Source organism: Panicum virgatum, chromosome 2N, assembly GCF_016808335.1.
Source record: "Panicum virgatum strain AP13 chromosome 2N, P.virgatum_v5, whole genome shotgun sequence".
Lineage (NCBI taxonomy): Eukaryota > Viridiplantae > Streptophyta > Magnoliopsida > Poales > Poaceae > Panicum > Panicum virgatum.
This window is the reverse complement of record NC_053146.1, coordinates 50,291-74,781: the sequence shown is the minus strand read 5'-3', so window position 1 is coordinate 74,781 and position 24,491 is coordinate 50,291. Positions and strand designations below refer to the sequence as shown.

At 45.0% G+C, this 24,491-nt stretch overlaps 2 protein-coding genes across 3 annotated transcripts; one reads left to right on the top strand and one right to left on the bottom strand.

Moving 5' to 3' along the window:
* Positions 1-12,086: 12,086 nt before the first annotated feature.
* On the top strand, positions 12,087-19,918 carry LOC120659170 (BTB/POZ and MATH domain-containing protein 3-like). Its single transcript, XM_039937218.1, has 4 exons — positions 12,087-12,690; positions 13,190-13,538; positions 13,902-14,178; positions 19,438-19,918. The coding sequence occupies exons 1-4, from the start codon at positions 12,305-12,307 to the stop codon at positions 19,632-19,634; spliced, it is 1,209 nt and encodes a 402-aa protein (XP_039793152.1). The 5' UTR covers positions 12,087-12,304; the 3' UTR covers positions 19,635-19,918.
* Positions 19,919-20,126: 208 nt separating this feature from the next.
* On the bottom strand, positions 20,127-24,348 carry LOC120659168 (transcription factor EMB1444-like). 2 transcript variants are annotated; one of them, XM_039937217.1, is made up of 11 exons: positions 24,108-24,341; positions 23,278-23,729; positions 22,793-22,960; positions 22,593-22,671; positions 22,462-22,503; positions 22,294-22,353; positions 21,073-22,113; positions 20,896-20,973; positions 20,678-20,794; positions 20,482-20,607; positions 20,127-20,360 (listed from the first exon to the last, which is right to left on the bottom strand). In XM_039937217.1, the coding sequence occupies exons 2-11, from the start codon at positions 23,373-23,375 to the stop codon at positions 20,289-20,291; spliced, it is 1,881 nt and encodes a 626-aa protein (XP_039793151.1). In that variant the 5' UTR covers positions 23,376-23,729; positions 24,108-24,341; the 3' UTR covers positions 20,127-20,288. The 2 variants fall into 2 exon arrangements, with proteins under 2 accessions (XP_039793151.1, XP_039793150.1); XM_039937216.1 differs by having other exon boundaries at positions 20,142-20,360; positions 20,678-20,764; positions 24,108-24,348.
* Positions 24,349-24,491: the final 143 nt, after the last annotated feature.

Sequence of the window (24,491 nt, the reverse complement as noted above, 5' to 3'; positions counted from 1 at the left end):
AACATTAAGGAAAGCTGATGCGTTGCATCACATCTAGCATATATAAAAAAAGAGCAGGACCTATTCTATCGACCAATTGTTGAGAGCATCGGGAAGCTACAGGAGATCACCAACAAATTGCCGATGCCGCCAACACTATTGATACCGGTATGGCGAGCAAACTTTATTTCTTACTGCAAAATACTAGGGAATTTTGAATTTAAATAGCTTAGCTCCTCAGTGATATGCTAAATTCCTACCAGACCCATATATACACATTTAAAACCTTTATACATATGCTGCTTGTGTTTGCATTGAGCATTGTCAAATTCTTTGTGATCCTTGTGAGATTCGCTTCATATTTTTAAGATCAAGATCACGTACACTCCATATACTCAACCACTCATATGCTAACTTCTACACTGGAAGTTACGCAAGTATATGCCTTCCATCCATAAAAATGCTCCATTCCTTTTTTGACAGAACTCTTTATATTCATCATGTAGAAAGATTTGGGCTATGTAAAAAAAGAAGAAGAAAATATAAATGTCTGTGCCCCAAAAAGCATGAGAAGAAAAAAAGAGAAGAAAGAAGAATGAAAGACAGCTCATATCTCAGCAAAAGATAAAAGGGAGAGTTCTGCAAAAGGGGGATGCGAGTTCTAGCCACAAAAATTCCACACACATGCACATCTTGATCTGATTGTATGACTTGCTTTCTCTATTGGATCCGGTCTTTGACTTTGCAACATGTGCGGCCCGAGTATGCTACCTCTTCATTCCCTACCCTGAACTCCACAAAAAGCCATACTAGAGATAGGGAGAAAGGAAGCAATATAATGCTTTGGTGAGGAATCACACACATTGAGCGATTTGAGAGAATCATTTGAGGAGTGAAGTTATTTTCTGTTCAAAAGATTCAAGTTATTTAGCAGGAGGAGTAAAGTCGATTCATCTCTTTGCGTCGGCTATCAGTAAAGCATCAGCTATCAGAAGAGCAGCATCAGAAGAGCCGAGGCGCTGAGTCTATCATGCAGATTGAGGCGTCGACTATATAAAGTTTCAAAGCATTCATACTTTGAAACTTGGGGGGCATGTGTTATCGCCATAAATTAACAGGGTTAATTAATGGGCCGAGAGCAAGTTGTTCTTAGTGCGGAAATTAAAGAAGACTTGTGAGTCGGCTGTGTTACCACCAGAATTTGGTCGAGAAGGATATGGGCCGAAGTTGCCGATGGGCCTATACAGATTGTCCAGGGAAGAGGCGATTGTATTCCATGCCAAGAGCCGATGGGCTCTTCTTATCTGTGTGCGTCGGGAGCCAATGGGCTCTCTTTATCTGTAATCATTAGAGATAGATTAGTTTTTGTATTGGACTAGGTTTTGTTTAACTTGGTCGTCAAGTCTACAAGACTACAAATATGTACCCTCTGACATTCGTAAAGAAAGAACGCCATCACGTCTCGCAACAACAATTCTCGGCGCACCGCCACCCCTAATTCTAGGGTTTCATCCAAGTAAGCATGACCTTTAGTAGATCTATCATGCTCTTGTTGTTTATCATCTACGAATATCATGTTATCTCTGCGTGATCACGTATTAATCTTATACTAATTCTCGTTGCATAGAGTTAGATGAGTAGAGATAACACCCTGCTTCTTTTCTATCTAGTAGATCTAATCTGTTATGGTTTGTTCTTATACGTAGGAATCGGCTTAATATCTGCTAGTTTAGGCCTTGCAAACGGGTTGGATGATCCGGCGACGTATTAGATGCTTTGCTCTGGTCTTAATAGGGATTGATCCAGGAATCGGCTTTCGCTTATTCTTAGGCCTCTTTTCTGGTTAAAGTTTGGTTATCTATTACGCTCGTTAGGCCTAATTACGTGTAGGATGTTTCGATCTAGCAGTGAAGCTTTTACCGTTGTGGATTGGATTAACTAGATCTAATTGAAGCAGTTATTTGTAGTTATTTGCTTTATCTATTAACATCCAGATATGCAGATCTAATCTGACACCGGGACTCGATCAGCTCTTTAAAGCCGATGCAAAAGTCGTCCCGGGGAGCCGACCAAGGCTCGGACTAATGTTTACATGTGTTTGTGCATGCAGGCAAACCATCGAAAGCACGTTTGCACCTTCCTGATCGGGTATAGGTCAGGTGGCATGCCCTGCATCTCCGGAAGCGTCGGCGTGTGCCAGGATCTGGGCTGTTGACCGAGGGACCGTGTAACAGAAACGCCCAAATTAAACCGGCTTAAGTGCGCTAACTATTATCTTAATGGTTAATCAAGTTACTGTGCCCTTAAACGGTGTAATCCAGACGTCTGTCGGGTTAAGGATCGAAAAACAGATGATTACAAGCAGACAAAAGTTCTCAAAGTTAATTTACAAGCAGAACTTACAAACAAGTTTACGTAAAATATCAGAGTTCACAATGCAGCAGAAATTAAAGAGAAGTTTAGTTTAGAAAAACAATGACAACTACGCTGACGTGAGGACGTCACATCGAGCCCACCGATGTGAACCCTGGTTAGCTCCAACCAGCAGCAGCTACCTGAAAACAGAGTGACAACAAACCCTGAGTATACTAATACTCAGCAAGACTTACCCGACACGGGTATACTTAGCCCACTATCTAGACATGCAAAGCTTTTTGGCTCTGGAGTTTGTTTTGCTGAAAAGCTACTAATACTGGATCCTTACTTTCAATATTTTAGCTCAATTTAAGTTTATCAAGTACCAACTAGATTTGCCTGACATCTAAAGCAAGCATGGTTGATCACATTAATCTTTACAGAGTACCACAAACATATCTCATAATACTTCTCTTCTCATTTTCACTTCTTTACTACGATGTGACACAGTGACCAAGGTTCTCTTAACCGAGAGAGATGGTGAATCGATCCGATTTAACCTTGCAAGATGGACCTAACTCACACGACACGTGCAGCCACGCCGGACCACATATGTCAACCGTTCCCATCATTACCCCGACGTCTGAATCACGCCTGCCAAAACCCGGGTGAAGGGTCCCTCACAGCGAACTCCCAGAGAACTAGGAGGCGACATACACTCCAACACCCGCCATCATCCCACTCCCAGAGTAGCAGGTCGCGATTCAAAGTATCATTGCAAATCAGGTATTTAGCTTACCGGTTTTGACTACCTCCTACTTCCGGCATGTGGTTAGTACTGTTCAAACTCGGTCACCAACGCCAACAACTGTACGGTCCTCAATCGACACAAGCGGAGGCTTACTTTCCATCCATTTTATATCCAGAACCAATTCATCTCCGCCCAGTCTTCATTTCTCTTTCCTCATTGATTCATTCTCAAACCACATTGCCACAAGTAACAAGATCTTAAATCTCGCGAGTGACAGGAATCACTCGACTTCTACCGAGATCCTACTTAGCAGAGCATTTCTAATGACACCTGCATACTAGTCTAGACCCTCAGGTACCTAGGGAGAACATGCATACTAGAGTTCCATACAACTCCTAGAACGTAAATGCACGAAATACTTAAATAAACATTGAATACTTAAAATTAGGGTTATGCTCCGGGGCTTGCCTGAGAGTAACACTAAGCTAGTGTTAGTATTAACAAGGCCTTGGGCCCTTCCGACTTTGAGTCGGGTCTTCGGTTGCTCCAGCGGGTCCTTCACTCTTCAGGACGCGTCCACCCAACACCGTCTTGTGGTTCGGTTCCGTCAGCACGTGCTCCACGTCCACACGGGGTACATCTAGCGTACCTAAATGAGATGCACCAAGGCAGAGGTTTGAATGCATGGAAGTGCAGTAGATGATACCGCAAAAAGGACAAGTAGGGCAGGTACAAAGCCACGCTTGGATGGGCACGAACATGATGCAATGCAATGTGATACGATTAGGAATAAAGATATGACTGGGCAATCATTTATCGAGCAAGCACCGCATACACACTCAAAAGGCAAACTGGGTTGGTGCTACAACACGAGAGTTCATTCAAGTATTTTAGCCTGAAGTGTTTCCTACAAAAAATAAGCATTACTAGCTTGCTTAGAAAAGGCTAAGCAAGGATATAAAGCAAGAAAGAACAATTTATTTAACCAGCAAGGCATAAAAGTAAAATAAATAAAAGCGACACATGAACTAGTTCTCAAGAGGTTAACATAACTTATACAGGACTAACTTAAATTGTTGGAATTAACAAACAATCATGATTTTCCGGCATTTATTGATAACAGGAGGTAATTAAATTAACCCCAACATGACATACAAGTTAACTTAAATCAAATCATTGCAAGCACTCACCAAATAAGGATTAGCCAAACCTGTCTAGCTAACAAGAGTTAATATACTTCACCCAGAAATGACATAACTTGATGGATTGAAACATGCAGAAAGGAATTGCTTAGCAATGCTTTTGTAAAATGAAGCTATAGCTGGAAACTAAACAAATACAAAAACTTAACTTGCAGCCATGTTTCAGTAACAAAAATTAACTGGCATGATAACATATTGGTAAAGAGTGTAACAAAAAATTATTAACATTTATTGAGAAAAGAAAGCATTTACTTTGCCCCTAGCCACAATAAATCGAGCATAAAAGGATTTACAACACACAAAGCTTTTACACATGGAAATTTTACAGTGAACTACACATGCCAAGAGTAAGCTACTGCCAATTTTTCATAATTTTTAGAGCATCAAAACAGCAGGAATAAATTAAACAAGCTTAAGCACAACTAGAATTTTTAACAGGGGCAAAACTAACATTTCACATGCATGAATATTTTTCCTCTGAATATCTTGATTTAAGAAATCTAAAAAAAATTATTTTGCATTTTTAGCATTTTTCTATGATTTGTTATGCATTTATGAAATTTCAGCTGAAAACAACAAAAGAATAAATTCCACCCTTAAATCCCCCTGACCCGCGGGCCCCACCTGGCAATGGGACAGAGAGAGCAAGGGGGAGGGCGCTCTGCTCTGCCTCCCCTACCCCTGCCATGCATGCCGGCGGCGCGCCTGGCGCGCGCGCGAGGCGTGGGTCGGTCGGCCAGTGGAGCAGAGCGGCGGGCTAGCGCGCGGGGACAGCGCGCTCGCGGCCGAGCAGGGGCGCGCGTGGGGCGGCCTAAGGCAGAGCCAGGCGGCGGCGTTGGCGCGGCGGTGGCGGCTTGCGGCGGCGCGCGGCGACAGGGCCGTTCCGGCCGTGGCGGAGCAGGGCGTCCACAGGGCTGGGCGGCTCAGCGCTCAGGGAGGCCAAGCGACCTCGGGGCGCGCGGCGGTGGTGGCGTGGCGGCGCTCCGGCGGCCACGGTGCCGGATTCGATCGGGAAAGAGGTCGGGGAGGGAGAGGGGGTCGCGTCCGAGCTCACCGTGCACTCGATTTGGGAGGAGGAGGGGCGGGAGAGGGGGCTCGACGGAGAGGGGCGGAGCTCGGCGAGGTTGACAATGGCGGCCGCGGTGGGGATGCCTGATTCGGCCGGGGTGGGGCTCGACCGAACTTGTGGAGGGGTGGAGGAGGTTCGGGGCGAGGTGGAGCGACTCGGAGTGCAGAGGATCGAGGCAGGGCAGTGGGGTTTGGCCGGCGCGACGAGCGGCGGCGTCTAGCTCGAGCTCTGCGCGACGCGAACGCGAGGAAGAAGAGGGGATGGAAGGGAGGAGAAGCTTCCCGGCCTGCGCGAGGATAAGGGCAGCGCGCGGAGAACGAGGATCGCCGGGATGAACGACGCGTGGAGAGCTCGCCGGCGGCCACAGCGCAGGTATGGGCGTCGCGGCGGCACAGTACCAAACAGGGGAGGAACAGTAACACGTTTGAATGATTTTGACTCAATTTTGACCAGTTGAAACTCCAAATTTCATATAGTAACTTGAAATTTGGCCAAAATAAAAGTTGTAGAGGAAAAGAAAATCTACAACTTTTGTTTTGGGCAAAAGTTGATTTGAAGCTCGGATTAGGGAGAAAAACAAGATCGAACATAGCTAAGTTGATGAACACTATGCATGCTTAATTAACTCTAATGACCAAATTTGGATCATGATTAGCAAATTAAGCACAAAATTAATACCGGGGTGTTACAGACCGGTGCCAGCCAGCGCCCCGGCAGCCTCCCGGCTCTTCGTGTTGCCTGTCGCTACTCGCCGGTGGGTTTTGACCGACAACAGACGTACCTAAGGGGCCACCGTGGTCGTGGTGTCTCGGCGCCGCCACGACAGGTGCATATGTGGCAGGCGCGCCCGGGTTTTGGCCCCGAGCGGCTCTGCCGTCCCTGCTACAACGGCGAGACGCCGGCTCCCTCCGTGAGCCGCGCGCCACCGAAAGGCCGGCCGCAGGCCGGACATGGCCCCCTCGCCGTCACCGCCGCGGATCCCGCGGGTCACGCCCGCGCGAGAGGCCAGGCCATTAGAGCACCAACGAGCAGTTCTCGACGGAGCTGTGCGCTGGCTACGGCCGCGCACACCTCCGACGAGCAGAGCTCGGTGGTGCCGACCCCCTCCTCCGGCACGGGGCCGCGTTGCCGGTGCCATCACCCTCTCGCTCGCCTTCGCCATCGGGTGGAGAGAAGAGAGAGAAGGGGAAGGAGCAAAATGAGCTAGGGTTTCGGGTGGGGGGCGGCCGAGAGGCCCTTTTGTACCGGCGCGGGCGCAGCGTCATCCGTCGGATTTAATCCGACTGTGCACGCGCGTCGAGCGCCGCTTGGGCCGTGGCAGGCCGGCGGGAGGCGGCTGCTTTCCCGGCCCAGGCCCAAGTTGTTGGGCCTGGAGCTCGGGAGAAGAGGCGGTTTGGCCGAATGGGCCAGGTCAAAATCAGCTGGGCTCAAAATGAGTTATTTGGGCCGAATTTTTTATTAATATTTTTCCTAAAATTAAGAAATTAACTGTTGGGCTGCATAGTAATGGGCCAAAATATTGATGGACTGAATTCAATGAAGGGCTGGAAATAATGTCAAAATTTTAGAATGCATTTCTCCTCTATTTTTACCTTTAAGCATTGTGATTATGAACGTTAGTTCATGATTAAATTTTAAAGACCTTTTATTATACTTTAGCAAATAATAATAAGGATTATTTATTGACTTGTTAAGTGATGAAATTTTCTTATGTTTATTTAAATTTTGTGATGATTACATTATGGCTATTACTTGAAGTTATTATTTTATGTGTTATAAGTAATTCTCTTTTTAAGTAAGGCCAAAATTAAGCAAAATTTTGGTAAATTTATGTAGTCATGGATAATTGGCTTTTAGCTTAAATAATATTTTTGGGCCAAACCTTATGGGAATTTTCTCCATTTATGATTAAGTATTCCTTCTTATGATTATGGTTAAGCGTTCTCATTATGTCTTAATACTTCACTTTATTTCTAAGGCATTTTATGTTTATGTTTTGCCTTAGTGCAATTTATGTTATCACTAAAAATTAAGAAATAGTCGCCATTTAAAATTGGGATTATTTTCAATGAAGTTTTAGATTCAGTTTTAAGCCTGTTTGAAGCATTATTTGTAATTTCATAGCCCAATCATGATAATGAATTACTTTCATTATGAAATTAAGTTATCTGCCGCGTACTTATATGCCACTTGAATTGAGGCTTAATAATAAAGCATCTTATGACCCATAAGTATTATCAATTATGTGAGCATGTTTTACTCACAAGAATTGATATGCCCATATGTTAAGCATGAAGCTTAAAATCCATTTTTTGGAAAATCAAATAATGACATCTTCTAATGGCCAGTCCTCTAATAAATTAAATAATGGGCCATATTTATTTGATATCATTAATACTTTTGCTTACGTTTGTAAAAAAATGTGCATCCCATAGATAAGATCATTAAGGAATCATTTATTACAAAGATTGGGTGCACAAATTCTAATGATTAAGTGGTTTCGGCTTATAATTGTCCCAGATTGGAATCAATCCAACGGATATTTTTTATTCAAGATCAGAATTTCAATGGTGATTCGTGGTTGTATACTGACCAAAGTTGTTTATGGTCACGTGTCGCTAAGATTGATTGAGTAACTAAGTTGCCAACTCTTGAGCAATATTGGGCATAATCATAAACTGAGTTTTATCAAATTAAACTAATGCCGACTGATATGAATAATGAGAAATTATGTCAATGCATATGGGTCATTTTCAATAAAAATTTCTGCTGCAAAAGGTATAACACTCTAATTAAGTGTAGCTTACATTCATCATTCTGGCCAAAGCTGATTGATGAGTGTGTGACTGCAAAATTTTGTTATTCCGATTCATTTTCTGGCCAAAACTGATTTTGAATCGGAGTAATGAAATGAGTTTATATCTAATACTAAGTGTGGATTGTGTTTATCATTCTGGCCAAAGCTGATTGATAAATACATGTCCACAATACTTTTGTTGGTCTTAATCCATTTCTGGCCAAAGCTGATTTGGGTTATGATTCAACAAAAGAAATTTTATGAACATGATATTAAGTGTGACTTGTACTTATTCTTCTGGCCAAAGCTGATGAATAAGTACTTGTTCACAAAATTCTATTGTTCTTTTCCATTTCTGGCCAAAGTTGACTTGGACTAGTTCAATAGAAGAAGTTTGTCCTGATGCTTGCTAAAGTATTCAATAAAGCATCACATGCCTCTAAAGATCAAAACTAACTAGTGGCACTAAGCAACTAAATGAGAATAACTATGCCTCATGGAAAGAACATCTGTTTATGGATGCAAAATCAAACTTATGAATTATCCCTATTGATGATAAATATTAATTAAGTCATAAGTTTCTAATAAGGTTGTTTTGAATACCACTATCAGAAGTGAAGTGTTTTTACCTGCACCTCATTGGTTCTTAAGATCATAACTAAGATGACGCATACAAGTGTCATAAGAGGTGTAGTTCCCATTAGAAAAGTTCAATACTGAGGATATTGATGAGAAATTAATTGATCATCAATACCTAATGGGAAAATATTAAGATAAGTCACTTATGGACAAATATCAGAATAAAGGGGAGCAATCCCTAAATTCTAGATAAACGTAAGAATCAGGGGGGCAATCCTCAAGATAAGTTATGTTAAAGAGCACATTTTACATTAATGGTGAGTTATTTCCTTCATCATGTATCAATAAGGATAAGATAATGTGATACGCCTCTGGGCATAATTAAGATCAAAGAAAATGAGACTAAGGTAATAAGATGAGTCTCTAAGTAATGAAAATCCGAAGTTCTAAAGAATTGTATTTATGAAAAGGAAGATAATGTCAATAGATTCCATTAGTATAAAGTTATGTTTATTGTTCTTATATGTTGGAATAGTGACCTTTACTTAGAACATATATTAACAAGAGGCTATGAAAGTTCTTCGAAATATCGTACTACTGCATAGTCCACATTTCGAGGGGGAAAGTGGAACTTTCATTAAGAAATTATTTTCCACCTCTTTACGTCAGGTAAGAATTAAATATTAAAAAAATAAATATATATATATATATATATTAAGATAAATTTATCATGTGTTAGTTTCTTATGTGTCATTTAATTGACAATGTTATTCTTATTATGAGTTATATGTTAGCCTTAGAACTGAATACTATTTCAGCATCATATTTCACCACTAATGCCGCTAAGTTGAGAATTAGATGGGAATTCTAAAGCAAGGAAGAATAATATTAACAGAAAAATAGCTAAGTTCACTTATGAATACTTGCTTTAGCTCCTTGTGGTGCTTTTTGTGCCCACATGAAGATCTTTTATCAATCCCACTTAAACTAAAAGGGATTGATTATGTCATAAAGATTGGATGGCACTCGTTGCTCATCATTTGAAAACTATTGAAGTTCATAAGTGATACATAAGTACAATGAAAAATAAGTTATTTAATTAAGTTTTAAACAATAGGGATATTGTGTACATAAAATCCAGATTTTCTTTTATCTGGATATTAAGATTGTCTTGGTGATATCTCTTAAATTTTGAACAATAATGTTCACCAAGATAAAGGTCCAGGAAATGGGTTGATTCCCATTAAAGGCAATAAATTTGCTTATGTTATAGCAGACGTAAGCATTATGTGTTTAATTAAGTTATAAATTGTCCTAAATTTCCTTAAAACGACCAGGATATCTGGGAAATAAGTTCAGGACTGGACCCCTAGAAAATCATTAAGAACACTTAGCCTTATTGGCATAAGTGCAAAAGGTGCTATGTTACATGTCCACAAGTAAAGAGTCCAATATTTTAGATAATTATGCTACAAGAAGTGTTGATACTAAGAAAAATTCTAGATAAAGTATTATTAACACTCTTGTAGGAGAAGTCATATGTGGAAGGCTTCAACCAACACTTTTTTTAAAGGCATCATTAAAGGTGCAAGTTAAATTGTGGCATGTCTTGAATTATACACCGTCAAATATGGATTTGTGTCCCTGATCCATATCATTTTAAAGATAAGAAATTGCTTTAAGCAATTTATCCTGGAAATTATTAAATAAAAGAGTGCAATTTTGGATCAAGTAACAAATCGAGAGGTATTCCCAGACCTAAGACATTGTGAAAGATTGAATCTAGAATCAAACATAAATATTTAAGGCCTAAAAGAACTAAGTTTAAGACTAAGTGGTGCTTGACAAATTAAGTATGTCATAAGTGTTGAGCATCAAATAAGTTCTAAGATTATGGTGCTCAATATATATAAGTATTAAGTACTAAGTGATGTGACATAAGTTTTAAAGATTGAGCATTATGTTCAGAGGCTTGCCTAATATATTGCCGGCATAAGAGATAAATGGCAGCCTATTATCTAAGGGACAAGTTATGATTCTGGAAATATGTTGGTTTTCTTCCTTTAAAAGTGCATGCACATAAGAATAAATGTGTGAGGACAAAATATATGAAAAACCAACTGCACTCAGGGACTATAATAATCTCATCTCCCCATAAGCCTAAGAGGAATCACTTTGATTTTGAATGGGAACCATGGTCACTTAGTCTTGTGGTACTTAATTGATTGCAGTGATTGATTAATCTGGTGTACCATCTTTTGAAAAGTGAGTCTGTAAGTTTTGTATAAGCATAAGGAATAAGTTTTTGGAGCTCCTAAGTTAAAGAAGTTCGTTTGATATGAGGTGGCATACTATAGCAACTGTGTTCAATGGTATGTATGATTCACCATTGTAATTCTTTTGTCTTGGTGCGTCATTTTATTGAAAAATAGACTTTTAAGTTTAGCCTGATGATCAAAGAGGAGAATATTGGTGTGAACGGTGATCACCAATCTAAACTGGTGAGCCGTTATTTTTGACCAGCATTTAATGAGGGGCTTGATTGGAGCCCCTCCTAGAACACACCAGGGGTGTCCCCCCAGTGTGCTGTGCTGATGGATATAAGGGGATGAACCCCAGGAGCAGAGGGGAGTGTGTGTGACTATCCTAAACCTCTGCCCTCCCAAAGAACCCAATCATCTAAGCACTAGAAACACTGGGAAGGGCTCTCCCGTGTCTTAAGGTGGCTAGAAGAAGGAAGAGAAGAAGAACAGAGGAGAAGTGACGCTAGAAGCTCAAGATCAAAGGTACTAAACCCTAATTCGAGCCTCTGTTTGTGGTTCTCTCTTAGCCTAGTGATCCTATACATATCTAATAATTACTACTTACAATTTCAGCATAGTAGAATTTACTTACAATTTCAACGCAGTAGAATTCACAAAATGAATGAAGCAAAGAAACAATTAGGACTCGGACCGATTCAGATCGTAGATGATTCCCAACAACCTTAAATCAAAAAAGAAAAAGAAAAAAAATAGGCCGGCCCATGAAGGCCCACCGATCAAACCGGTCAAACCGGCCGGTAAACCGGTCAAACCGGTCGGTAAACCGGTAAAACCGGCCGGTAAACCGGTTGCACGGGAGCGTTTGAATTTCAAACCGGTCAAACCGACCGGTAAACCGGTAAAACCGACCGGTAAACCGGTCAAACCGGCCGGTAAACCGGTCGGAACCGGTTGCACGGGAAAATTTGAATTTATTTGAATTTGGATTTGAATTCAACCGGTTTCCACCGGTTACCGGCCTAACCGGTCCGGTAAACCGGTACCGGAGGGCGGCGGTAACCGGTTTCCGGTTGGGAAATAAAACCCTGCTCCGAAGTAGGCAAGGCAAAAGGGGAGGAGGGCGGCGGTGGGCGTCAATTCGTCGCCGTCGACCGGCCGGAATCCGCCACCCGGAGCCCCTCGTAGACGACACGGCCAAGCCAGCCCAGCCCAGGACACGCTACACTCGCCCCCGCCCCTCCCATAGTCTCGTCCCCTCCCCTCCCCTCCCTAGGGTTCGGGCTCACACACGCGCCGCCGCCGGATGCGATGGCGGTTCCGTCGCAGACGCCTCTCCAGCCGCCCTCGTGGTCGCGCTCCGTCACCGAGACGGTGCGGGGCTCGCACCAGTTCACCGTCAGGGGCTTCTCCCTCGCCAAGGGCATGGGCCCCGGCCGCTACCTCGCAAGCGACATCTTCGCCGTCGGAGGATACCACTGGGCCGTCTACCTCTACCCGGACGGCAAGAACCCCGAGGACAACGCCAACTACGTCTCCGTCTTCGTCGCGCTCGCCTCCGACGGCGCCGACGTCCGCGCCCTCTTCGAGCTCACCCTCCTCGACCAGTCAGGCCGCGCCCGCCACAAGGTCCACTCCCATTTCGACCGCGCGCTCCAGGCCGGACCCTACACGCTCAAGTACAGGGGATCCATGTGGTATGCTACCATCCCTCACTAGATTAATTGCAGCCAATGTTGGTTATTGGGGAGGAATCAAAAGGGTAGCCCTCACCATGATGTACTTTTGCTTTGCGCCAAACAGAATATTGCGTGCTACTTTTTCTGCATAAGTTCTGGGGTAATGGATTATGAATCAAAGAATACCAGTCACTCAAGGAACCAGAGGTTCCATGATTCATTGCAGATGACTTGCAAGGATGTCTCACAGTCTTGCCTGCCTGCAGAATAAAAAAAAATGACTTAATGTCGCTAGGGTCAGGAGGTAATAGGGATCGGGTCGCCATTTTCTAGCCTGCAAGAAAAGGAAGTTGTATCTTATGCCAACTAAAATAACTCAGCTACAGTTTATTCTGCCGCTGCCCACCCCAATTACTTCATACCATTCCTCGTAACACATGATAGCTTCCTCTCCCCTCCTTAGCTAGCGTATCTTGTTTCCTTGCCCTGATTATTCTTGCTATCCTTTCCATTTCAGGGGTTACAAGCGATTCTACAGAAGATCACTCTTGGAAACAACCGACTTCTTAAAGAATGATTGCCTAGTGATGAACTGCACTGTGGGTGTTGTCAAGAACCGTATAGAAACACCAAAGAACATCCAGTTTCATGTTCCCCCATCGGACATGGGCCGCTGCTTCAAGGAGTTGCTCAGCCTCGGCATTGGATGTGACATAACCTTTGAAGTGGGTGACGAGAAAGTCAGAGCACATAAGTGGATTCTTGCTGCTCGCTCCCCGGTGTTCAAAGCCCAGTTCTTTGGTCCTATTGGAAAGCCTGACCTACGCAGAGTTGTCGTGGAGGATGTGGAGCCTGTTGTCTTCAAGGTAATGGCTACATGCAGGTCACTCCACTCTCCAACATATGTCCTCTGTACGCTACTTCTCTGTTGTTTGAAGCTGTAGTTTAACTTATATCCGGAAGGGATGCATAAGTTAGGCAGATAAATGTCAATTTGGCACTTCAACTGGAAGCGTTCTCATTATGCTTTTGCACCATAAATTAAGGATGTAATCGGTCTCGGTGTTCTTCTCGTTAGAACCAATCTCAGTTTGTTTCTGTCTTATAATGCTTCTTAGCTTCTTAACGTGTTTAACCTTTTACTTTGAAAAGAAAAATTAATTCAATGCATCACTATTTGATGGAAAGTATCCCTTACTGTAATGTTCTTTCTCCACCTCCCAATGCAGGCAATGGTGAACTTCATATATGCTGATGAACTCCCTAGCATTCATGAACTAGCTGGATCTGTCTCGATGTCGACATCGACAGTAGTGGTGCAGCATTTATTGGCGGCAGCTGATAGATATGGATTAGACCGGCTGCGTATCCTGTGTGAAGCGAAGTTATGTGATGAACTGACTCCTGAAACAGTTGCGACAACCTTAGCCCTAGCTGAACAGCACCATTGTGCTGAGCTGAAGTCCTCCTGTCTAAAGTTTGCTGCTGTTCGAGAAAATTTGGGAGGTATGACTTTCTCTGTGGAATATGAAGCATACTGTATATTTGTGATTTTGTTTGTGATACACAGCATTATGTGTATTCTGTTTATCAAGTTCTGCGCATCTGGAGAGTTATTTTCTTGGTTGTTTCAAATAATATATCTAACCATCTAAAGCATGGTATATTGTGAGATATACAGGTGCGGCAATCTTCTAGTTTAGATTTTGCACTATATGCATTCCTACTCTCCGATGTTCTTACTGTGTAATTTGTGTGATTGATGTTCTCCTATGGCTTACGTAACTGTGATGACAGGGTTTAGAATAAGAGTTCTGCTGTTAATAGGTCAAATTTCTTAGTCTAGTTTTGATCTAGAGACAACAAGAAGCTATATAGCCAGTAAGGTAGTTTTCAAATCATGTAGATAACAGCCAGTGCCCATATTTAGGAAGGAAACATGTTAGGGCCCAAGAGCCGGCCCCAGTCCAGGAGCAGCCGCCGGCCCCGGCGTGGATCATGTACCAGCGCAGGGGACGGCGCTCAAGTGGCTAGGGGGCACAATATTTGATTTTCCTTTTATGTCATTTAATTTCCATAAGTGTGAGACAATTGTAAGTTAAATACCCGTACTCTGGTTTGGAAAAAGATTAGGCTGAGAATCAATCTCAGTTGGCCTCACGGGGCCACCCAAACCCTTGCCTCTCTCTCTACCTCAGCCCTAACGCCGTTGCCGCCTCTCCCCGCGCCGATGTCTCCGAGCCGAGCCTGCACGTGCTCGCGGCCGACCCCGAGCGCCCACTCCGCGACGTCCTCCTGCAGTACGTAAAGATGGCAACGGGTAAAATCCGCGCGGATATCAACTTCATAAACCCGTACCCGCTATCCGCGGATACCCGCATACCCGCGGGCACGCCCGCATACCCGCAAGTTTTAGAAAATCAAGCACATAAGCACATTTTAATAGCATGTAAATATTAATATGCACCTCTATATCTCAGCATTAATAAATTATAACCTATTAAGCAACACGTCAACACCATTTATTTGAGGAAACAAATAAATCTTAGCAAATAAATGAACTAGTCTCATACATAATATATCACAAGAGTCATTGTTTGCGGGTTTGCGGATTCGGATATTAATTTTTCAAACCCGTTGGATTTAGAGTTGTACCCACACCCGTGCCTGCGGGCACAAACTCATACCCGTATCCACACCCGTCGGGTTTGGTATCTGCGGGTACGCGGATATTTCATACCCGTTGCCATCCCTAGCAGTACGACGACGTCTTCGTCGAGCCGCGCGGCCTCCCTTCGTCCTGCCCCTACGACCACAGGATCCACCTCCTGCCGGGCACTACGTCCGGCCGTACTGCTACCCGCAGCTGTAGAAGGACGAGCTCGAGCGCCAGTGTGCCACGATGCTGTCCCAGGGCATCATACGACCTAGCACCTCTCCGTTCTCGGCGCCCGTGCTGCTGGTCAAGAAGGCCGACGGCACCTGGCGCTTCTGCATCGACTACCGCGCGCTCAACGACAAGACCTCTAAGGACAAATTCCCGATTCCGGTGGTCGACGAGCTCCTCGACGAGCTGCACGGCGCCATGTACTTCACCAAGCTCGACCTGCGCTCAGGCTACCACCAAGTGTGTATGCACTTGGCTGATGTGGAGAAGACCGCGTTCCGCACCCACCACGGCCACTTCGAGTTCCTTGTCATGCCGTCGGTCTCTCCAATGCGCCGGCCTCATTCCAGGCCCTTATGAATGACGTCTTGCAGTCGTTCCTTCGGCGGTTTGTGCTCGTTTTCTTCATGATATTCTGATCTACAGCTCTTCGTGGTCTGAGCACCTGCAGCACGTCCGCCTCGTCCTCGACGCGCTACGCGCCCATGGCCTCCACCTCAAGCGCTCCAAGTGCTCCTTCGGCTCCCGTTCGGTCGCCTACCTCGGCCATGTCATCTCGGCTGAGGGAGTCGTGATGGACACCGCCAAGGTGGAGGCGGTCGCGTCCTGGCCAGAGCCGCGCTCGACCCGGGGCGTGCGGGGCTTTTTGGGCCTCGCGGGCTACTACCGGAAGTTCATCCGGGACTTCAGGGCGATCGCCGTGCCCCTGACGCGCCTCCTGCGCAAGGAGGCCTTTGCCTGGACCGCGGAAGCGGCGGAGGCCTTCACGGCGCTGAAGAAGGCGCTTTCGACTGGGCCGGTCTTGCATATGTCGGACTTCGAGCGGAAATTTGTGGTGGACTGCGACGCCTCCGGCACCGGTTTCGGCACGGTGCTACACAGGGGTCCGGACCCCTGGCCTTCTTCAGCCGGCCGTTCGCCGCCCGTCACATCAAGCTGGCGGCCTATGAGAGGGAGCTCATTGGTACATGCTGTGCGGCATTGGCGGCCCTACCTCTAGGGGCGCCGCTTCTTGGTCCGCACCGAGCACTACAGCCTGAAGTACCTCCTCGACCAGCGACTGTCCACGAACCCGCAACACCAGTGGCTCAGCAAGCTGTTCGGGTTCGACTTAGCCGTGGAGTATCGCCCGGGCCGCCTCAACGTCGCGGCGAACGCCCTCTCCCGCCGCGACAGCAAGTCCAGCTCCGATGACGCTGCGGAGCTCCATGCCATTTCCGGGCCGTCCTTCGACCTCCACGACGACATTCGCGCGGCCACATCCACCGACGAGGAGGCCGCACAGCTCCTGGAGGGGGGCCTCGACGCGGACGCAAGGCTCCTTCTCCACGGCAAGCACAACTTCGTGCCTGCCCAGCACGACCTCCGCCAGCGAGTGCTCTCTGTGGTCCATTCAGCTGCGTCCAGAAGACCCTGCAACGTCTTCGCGCCGACTTCTACATCCCCCGTGACAAGAAGCTGGTGCAGGGCTACGTCCGCGCTTGCCAGACGTGCCAGCGCAACAAGACGCCGACTCAGCGACCGGCGGGGCTGCTCCAGCCCCTTGAGGTTCCCTCGCAGGTGTGGGCGAACATCTCCATGGAATTCATTGAGGGCCTACCTAAGGTCCACGGGAAGTCAGTCATCCTCACGGTGGTCGATCGCTTCTCCAAGCACGCCCTCAGCCACCCGTACACGGCGTCATCGGTCGCCCGCGCCTTCTTCGACGGCATTGTTCGGCTCCACGGCTTCCCGACGTCCATCGTCAGTGATCGCGACCCGGTCTTCACCAGGCACATGTGGCGCGACCTATTTAAGATGGTCGGCGTACAACTTCCGCTTCAACACAGCCTTCCACCCCCAGACGGACGGGCAGTTTGAGGTCGTTAACAAGGTGATGGCCATGTACCTGAGGTGTGCTACGGGATCGCCCACGTGCCTGGGTCGACTGGCTGGCTTGGGTGGAGTACTGCTACAACACCTCCTATACGGCTCTCCGTGCGTCTCCCTTCGAGGTGGTCTATGTCGGCCCCCGCCGACGCTGCTTCCACATGCCGCCGGCGCGGCCTAGACGGAGACGGTCGACACGCTACTCCGTGATCACGACGCCTTCCTCGCCGACGTCCGCGAGCGCCTTCTCCAGACCCGGCAGCACGCCAAGCACTACTACGACGAGCACCACCGCGAGCTGGAGTTTGCGGTTGGCGATTGGGTCTAGCTCCGCCTCCTCCACAGGCCGACCCACTCGTTGGAGCACCGGCCCTAGGGCAAGCTGGGTCCTCCCTACGCAGGGCCATTTCAGGTGGCCGAGCGCATTGGGTGGTGACCTATTGCTTGCGGCTTCCTGAGGGCTCGCGCCTCCACGACGTATGATCTCGTCCCAGAGGTCCTAAACCCTTCCATGGCGACCCTCCGACGACCACGCCGCCCTTGCCGCCTGTCCATGATGGCAGGGTGGTCCCGACTCCCGTTCGGGTGCGACGGGCACGCTTCTAGCAGGGCGCCTGGGAGTCTGGGACTAGATCCTCGTGGAGTGGGAGGGTCTCTCTCCGGATGATGCCATGCCGAGCGCTACCCCGACTTCCAGCTCAAGGACGAGCTGTTTCCCGAGGACCGGAGAGATGTTAGGGCCCAGGAGCCGGCCCCAGTCCAGGAGCAGCCGCCGGCCCCGGCGTGGATCACGTACCAGCGCAGGGGGCGGCGCTCAATTGGCTAGGGGCCACAATATTTGATTTTCCTTTTATGTCATTTAATTTCCATAAGTGTGAGACAATTGTAAGTTAAATACCCGTACTCTGGTTTGGAAAAAGATTAGGCTGAGAATCAATCTCAGTTGGCCTCATGGGGCCACCCCAAACCCTTGCCTCTCTCTCTACCTCAGCCCTCACGCCGCCGCTGCCTCTCCCTGCGCCCATCCAGCAACCACAGCGCCCCCTCGCCGGCGCCAGTTCAAGCCTTCCCCTCCCCTCTCGCACGCCTACAACCTACGGAGTCGCGGTAGGATCGCTGGTCCTATCAAAACATGCCCTGAAACACATGTTGAAATGTCAGGCTGGCAGGAAATAAGTGTGCAATTTTTGTATATTTGGGGTAGTATGATTGCCATAATAGACAAGTACTATTCCTTTATTTACTTGCTTGAATGTGGTGATTGGATGGATGTAGCTACCATTTTTTGGTGTTTCTGACTGGCAGATAGTTTATGTAGAAAATGTTGCACTTTTCATTAAAGAATATAATGATGCATGAATTTTATCCAATACCCTAAAAAGAATGACCAAGCTCTTATATGTGTCATTACATTGTATAGAATTCAATATCACTGACAGTTGATTTATATTCTCCATTTTTATTTAAAAGACAACCTAATGCCCCTATAAGTATATTGTAACCTGGTACGTCATGTTTTTAAAGAATGTGACTCTATAAATATATCTTCGTGTTTTAGTGGGAAAGAAATTCGATACTGTTTTCCATTGTAAGTAGAGGGGAAGAATAATAATCTTGAGTAGCAGAATGGTCTTAGACCCTTTGGATCTGCTGATGGTCCAAAAATGAAGTGTTAGTGAAGAGATATCAAGGTGGATCAGTAGTAGTTCAAAGGCACATTCAATTTCCCAAAAGGTTATTTAACACACTTTTGTTCTCAATGTTTAGGATAGTTGGTATCAGTGTGCCTTTAGATGATAATTCTGGGTTTAATCATCATCTACACAACCTCATTTTAGAGGCCTTTTTCCTGTGTGCTTTTTGTATTGGTCGCAACTCTGCAAGTATTCCCTGGAGGCTGTTTTGTTGTCTTGTGAAGCCTGCATTGCTTCTCACTGAATTACATTTTTAGCCCATGGGTGTTGTTTGCTGAAGTTCTGATGCTAAGCTGTTGCTTTTGTTGACTGCAGCTGTTATGGAGACAGAAGGTTTTAATTACTTGGAGGAGACATGCCCGTCCCTTCTATCTGACTTGTTAGCTACTGTGGCAGTTGTGGACGATGATCCTGCATCTGTTAACCGAAAGAGAGGGGTTTGTGGGAACGAAGGCGCGGCCCCAGTCGAAAGTTTTGAGGGTAGTGAAAGGCGCACCCGGAGGAGGGTTTAGATGGTTGGTTAGGTGCAAGCTGTCAACTAATGTAGCTTAATGCTGCCTCTGTATGCTTCCTAGGATCTGTATGCAATGGTGGAGAATGGGAGTTGCATGAGGTGATCAGTTGGCGACGATTTGATTTGGACTCAGTAGCTTGTGAATAATCTCGTATCCTGATGCTTTTGTTTTGCAGAAGTTGTAAATTTGTTATTAGCATGGAAGATGTAGGTTACAGGTTGGCATGTGCGGCTATGATCATGTCTGGAAAACTTAAGGATTTACCATGTCTTGATGTCGTCTTCTGAGGTCTCTGTTAGGATTGCTGGACCGAAGAGGTTTTGGCGATATTTGACTGACAGATTTTTTTCTCTCTCAATCAAATGTGTTCAAAATTTGCTTTTCTACAGATAGCTTATAGTATATTCATGATTTCATCCTGCCACCAGATGAATTTGGAATAGAAACTTGGGTTGCTTCCTGTATGCACATCCTTTTAGCAGCATTGAATTTTGAGTTCTAATATTGTGGTCTAAATGCATTCATCTATTTATTTAGCTGTACATAGTAGAGTACCAAGCAAACAGTCGGTATAAGGTGTTTGCATAGCATAATCAATCCACATCAACCACAAACACTAAAACGACAGGTAAACAGAGCCTGACAAACATGCTAACTCCATCTCCTATGCAGGAGATGCATCAGTGGGCACAGAATCTGCATCTGGCTCAAACCTCCCGATGCCTGCGAGTAATATGGCAGAGTGCAGCACAAATAAGATTCTTCAAAATATGCTCTGATACGTAATCGATCTTTGATGCACCACCACTCCAAAATGGGTTGAAAACAAGTCTTTGATGTATACCTCGATGACAAAGCTAGCCCAGAGCTTGGCAGAACGATGTTCCAGCACTCCTTTCAGTATCCTAAGGTCAAGGCCTTTCAACACATGCGCCATCTCAAGGAAGACCTCATAGTCCTCGCACAGCATCTGGATGAAGCACATGATGAGAAGACTTTCAATTACGCAACGACAAAATTCATGCGTGCAGACCAGTCACCTTGATGAGAAGATGGCCAGGCTGATCAAGCTCTTCAACTCTCAGCGGGCAGCTTTCAAGTTGTTTCTTCGTCTCATCATGGAGCTCCTTGTTTGCCGATGTAATAGTATTCGGGATCTTTTTCAATGTTGCAGGCAAACAGAAATTAAGCATAAAATACAAATACTACATGGACTTTGTGAGTTGTGACTCAATATGGCAGGATATAAGAAACTTACCTTCTCAGCTTTCTCGGATACACTCTGGAGGAACAGCATGTATGCCATGGTTTTGTCCAGTAGAGCATCAATACTGCACTGTTTATGCAAGTGGATGTAATCAGCACTTCTCACTTCATTTTTGCCAACACACAGCTGTAAGGAGGCTTAAAGGGGGGAAAATGTTAGAAGCCAAACCGTAGATGCGTTTGGAATGAGCTCCCTCAAACCCTTCATCCTATCTTGGATCAATTGCCTGTCTCTTGGTCTTGGCCTCTGACTCTCAACGTTACTGCGTCTTTTTTTTATTTCAGCTGAATTTGTCCCATGTGTATTTCGAACTATGCATTCTTGAGTTGTGGACTTGTTGATTTCTGTAGCCGAAGCATCAGTCATTGCACAACTTATGAAGCCTTCGTTCATGGGGATATGTGAAAGTTCTTGGCCACCAGGGATGTCAGGAACTGATGATTCATCCATCCTCGGCGCATGATCTTTTTTAATTATTGTTTGACAAAGTGGAGGATCAGTTGGGTGAGAAGATTCACTGTTTGACGTATGACCAATCTGGTCAATTATAGTATCTAGTAACATTTCTGCATAATTGTTGGTTTCAAGCTGCATGCAAAAGTCAGCATTGTCGCCATTCACTTGAAAGGGTGTGGGGCTTGTTGTGTGCTTCAACCTAGTATGCCATATGAAGAGCTCGTGTTCTTCCCTGGACATTGCCATGAGATCCCTGTGATACTCTGAATCGATTGGACTTGAAATCACTACACCATCATTTAGAACAGTGCTGCCATCACCACAAGTATCTACACAATCATTTAGAACAGTGCTGCCATCACCACAAGTATTCTCTTGATATCCATGTGCCATATCTGTCAGGGTAAAGCCATTGGAATATTCATACTTCATGATTTCGTTACCACCCAACAGTCCATCAGGCCGACCTGTTGGACTAATTCTGTAAGAGCCTATAGTGCTATCTTCCACTGTTGGAAATTCTGATGTAGTGAAGGGCTGTGTTAAACTGAGATGATCATTCAAAAGCCGAGCAGCACTATTGATCTCAAACAAGTTAACATCTGGATGATCGATTGATAGAGTTGCAGTTGGTGGCCTAAAAGTATATGAGTCGGCAGACCCAGCAGATAAAGAGGTATGAGAAACCGGAGCATCGTAAAGCTCATGAAACAAGTCCTTGATGAGTGTCACCAATGCTGAACTTTCAAAAACCTGAAGGAAGGGAATTGACAACAAGATTAAGAAGTAATCATCCCGATTATGCAGCAATGGTTCATACTCTCTAAATCCATGGTACTCCTCAGTTGATAGGACAGTGTAGGTGTAGCGAGCCAAAACATTGGTTGTCAAATACTAATCATATAAAAAAATTATCAATAAAGCTGAGCATACCATATCTAAAGAGCCCAGTTGAAGAACCCCATGAGGAACCACCGGTACAAGCAGTACTGTCTACAGGTAAGAAATACTGAAAATCAGTTTCAAGAAGGATGTTTGCAATACAGCTATTTAATATAGGCATAAATTGCTAGCAATAACTGAAAAATAAAAGTCGGCTACCTTGATCCCTGCTGCGAATTGAAGCAGCCAGTCTTCTCGGTACTGAAAAGATAAGATGTTGAAACGACATCCTGTGCTATGCAAGATCAACATTACATAGATTTGGACAGCTAACTGTAAAATCAACTCACATTATGCATAGATACTGAACAAAGTTCGTTGGAAGAAATCCAGCAATGTTGTCCTGTAAGCGCTACTTTACCAATAATCCTGTCGAAGTCGGAAATATTACAGACAAATAATCTCGGACTTGGAAAAAATATAATTAGTCACAAACACGGTGCGTTTAACATTAACTTAAAGAAGTTGAGTAGTATGCAAGCATGCTTACCCTTCTCCAAGAGGGTACAAATGGCTAGACATTTTCAGTAGTGCTGCCTCAATGGGGCAAGAGGATGGTACAATCTGATTCTTACTAACAGTGGGGACAGCAGAAAGATTTCCCACTTGTTTGTATTCTACCATTTTATCGACATAACCATCCCCCCAAGTCAAGCTCCTGCAAGATATATTTACCCAATTATGAAAGAGACAAAGATCAAGATGAAGCGATGCTACAAACAGAAATTTTTTAATACCCCAAATTTGAGCTCCATGCCAACTTCAAGTATAAGGTTTGGCTATGTTCTCATTCAATTGTAGCTGGTCTAGTTACAAACATGATTTAAGCCGCGGGAAGTTACTTGAGCATATTTGAAGATATTGTATGGCGACTAATAGTAATTCCTTATCTTGATATAAGAATTGGAGTTATACTTTGAATTTTCATGCATGCTAGTTCAATAATTGTGCCGGAAACAAACAAATAAAACTTACCACCCATTCATCTCGCTTTTGAAAGACCAGAAGATGGCATACCTCCATAGACCATCAGAACACAGGCCTTGTAACAGTTGTATGATATGTGTGTTCATCCCCTTAAATGTGCCCACAGATCAAATTTCATGCATAAAGGTACATGAATTGACTAGGAGAATTATGTATCTAAGTAGAAGGAATTTAGAAAAGATTAGGAGGCTAGCTGCAGCGGTAAGATGCTCTTCCTGCTTGCTTCCACCGCAGAGAAGCTCGCCGTTTGATTAACTGGCCCAAGAAACCCAGAAGCACAACTCCCATAACTCTTCTAATTCTCGTTAATTCCCTCACTTCAACCTCCTTGCAGGAATAAATCAAGGAAATTCAGTGACCAGGCTCATTTTCAAGAGGCAACATCTTGGAAACAGCTCCTGAACTCTGACGAGCGAGACTTTAAGCCTCAAGGTCCGGTGCTGCAGGTATATGATTCAGACGTCAGAAGACATGTAGTAGAAAATAAGTCCCAAAGTTTAAAAGTTCGGAGCAAAATAGCAGATTGAGCATCTTTTATGCAAATCAACGAACAGCTCGTGCTCTATAAATTTGATGTTCCTTTTTATTCACAAAAATAAAGATGGACACAAAGAAAAGGGAGGGGAACATACTGCCAAAACAATCAAAGATTGCGATTCAGATATCAAAAATATAAAGGCGCACAGCAAGAGATTTAGCCAAACAAGGTTTGATTATTTCTTACGAGGGTATAGACAGAACTGAAACAAGAATATAATCAATCTGTAGAAGAAGCAGAGAACGCAAGAGGTCGTTTTAGTTTGATCGGAGTTCGGTACCGGTAGCTAAGGCAATCCCCTCTCCGACGGTAGCTTTTAGATACCGAAAGAGGATGGGAGAGGTGGCACCAATGAAAGCTAGGCTGAGCAGGAGGGCCGTTGAGTCCTGTTGGTTCCCTGCTCACCACTAGACGTCTAGATATGAGCTGCCTTGAGATACCGATGGTATATATCTAACTTTGCAATCTTTTAATGGTACGGATCCAATTTTCCCTAAGTTCAATATATAATCGACTAACTATAAAGCTGGCTGGTTATCGTTCAAGGGGGGAAAACAGAGAGCTGGTTTACACCTCGCAACAAGTCAACGCATTACTATATTTGCTGGTTCTGGCTGGTTGAGGAAGCTGAGTAGTCTAAGTCAGTTGCATCATGCACTGAGTA

Excerpts from the sequence above, each read along its gene's own strand:
- LOC120659170 (XM_039937218.1), top strand. The coding sequence starts at position 12,305 with ATGGCGGTTCCGTCGCAGACGCCTCTCCAGCCGCCCTCGTGGTCGCGC. Across the intron at positions 13,539-13,901 it reads TGGAGCCTGTTGTCTTCAAG|GCAATGGTGAACTTCATATA; the intron begins GTAATGGCTACA and ends CTCCCAATGCAG. Across the intron at positions 14,179-19,437 it reads TGTTCGAGAAAATTTGGGAG|CTGTTATGGAGACAGAAGGT; the intron begins GTATGACTTTCT and ends TGTTGACTGCAG.
- LOC120659168 (XM_039937217.1), bottom strand. The coding sequence starts at position 23,375 with ATGAACACACATATCATACAACTGTTACAAGGCCTGTGTTCTGATGGT. Across the intron at positions 20,974-21,072 it reads TCATTCCAAACGCATCTACG|TGCAGTATTGATGCTCTACT; the intron begins GTTTGGCTTCTA and ends TTGCATAAACAG. Across the intron at positions 20,361-20,481 it reads GGGCTAGCTTTGTCATCGAG|GCATCGGGAGGTTTGAGCCA; the intron begins GTATACATCAAA and ends TATTACTCGCAG.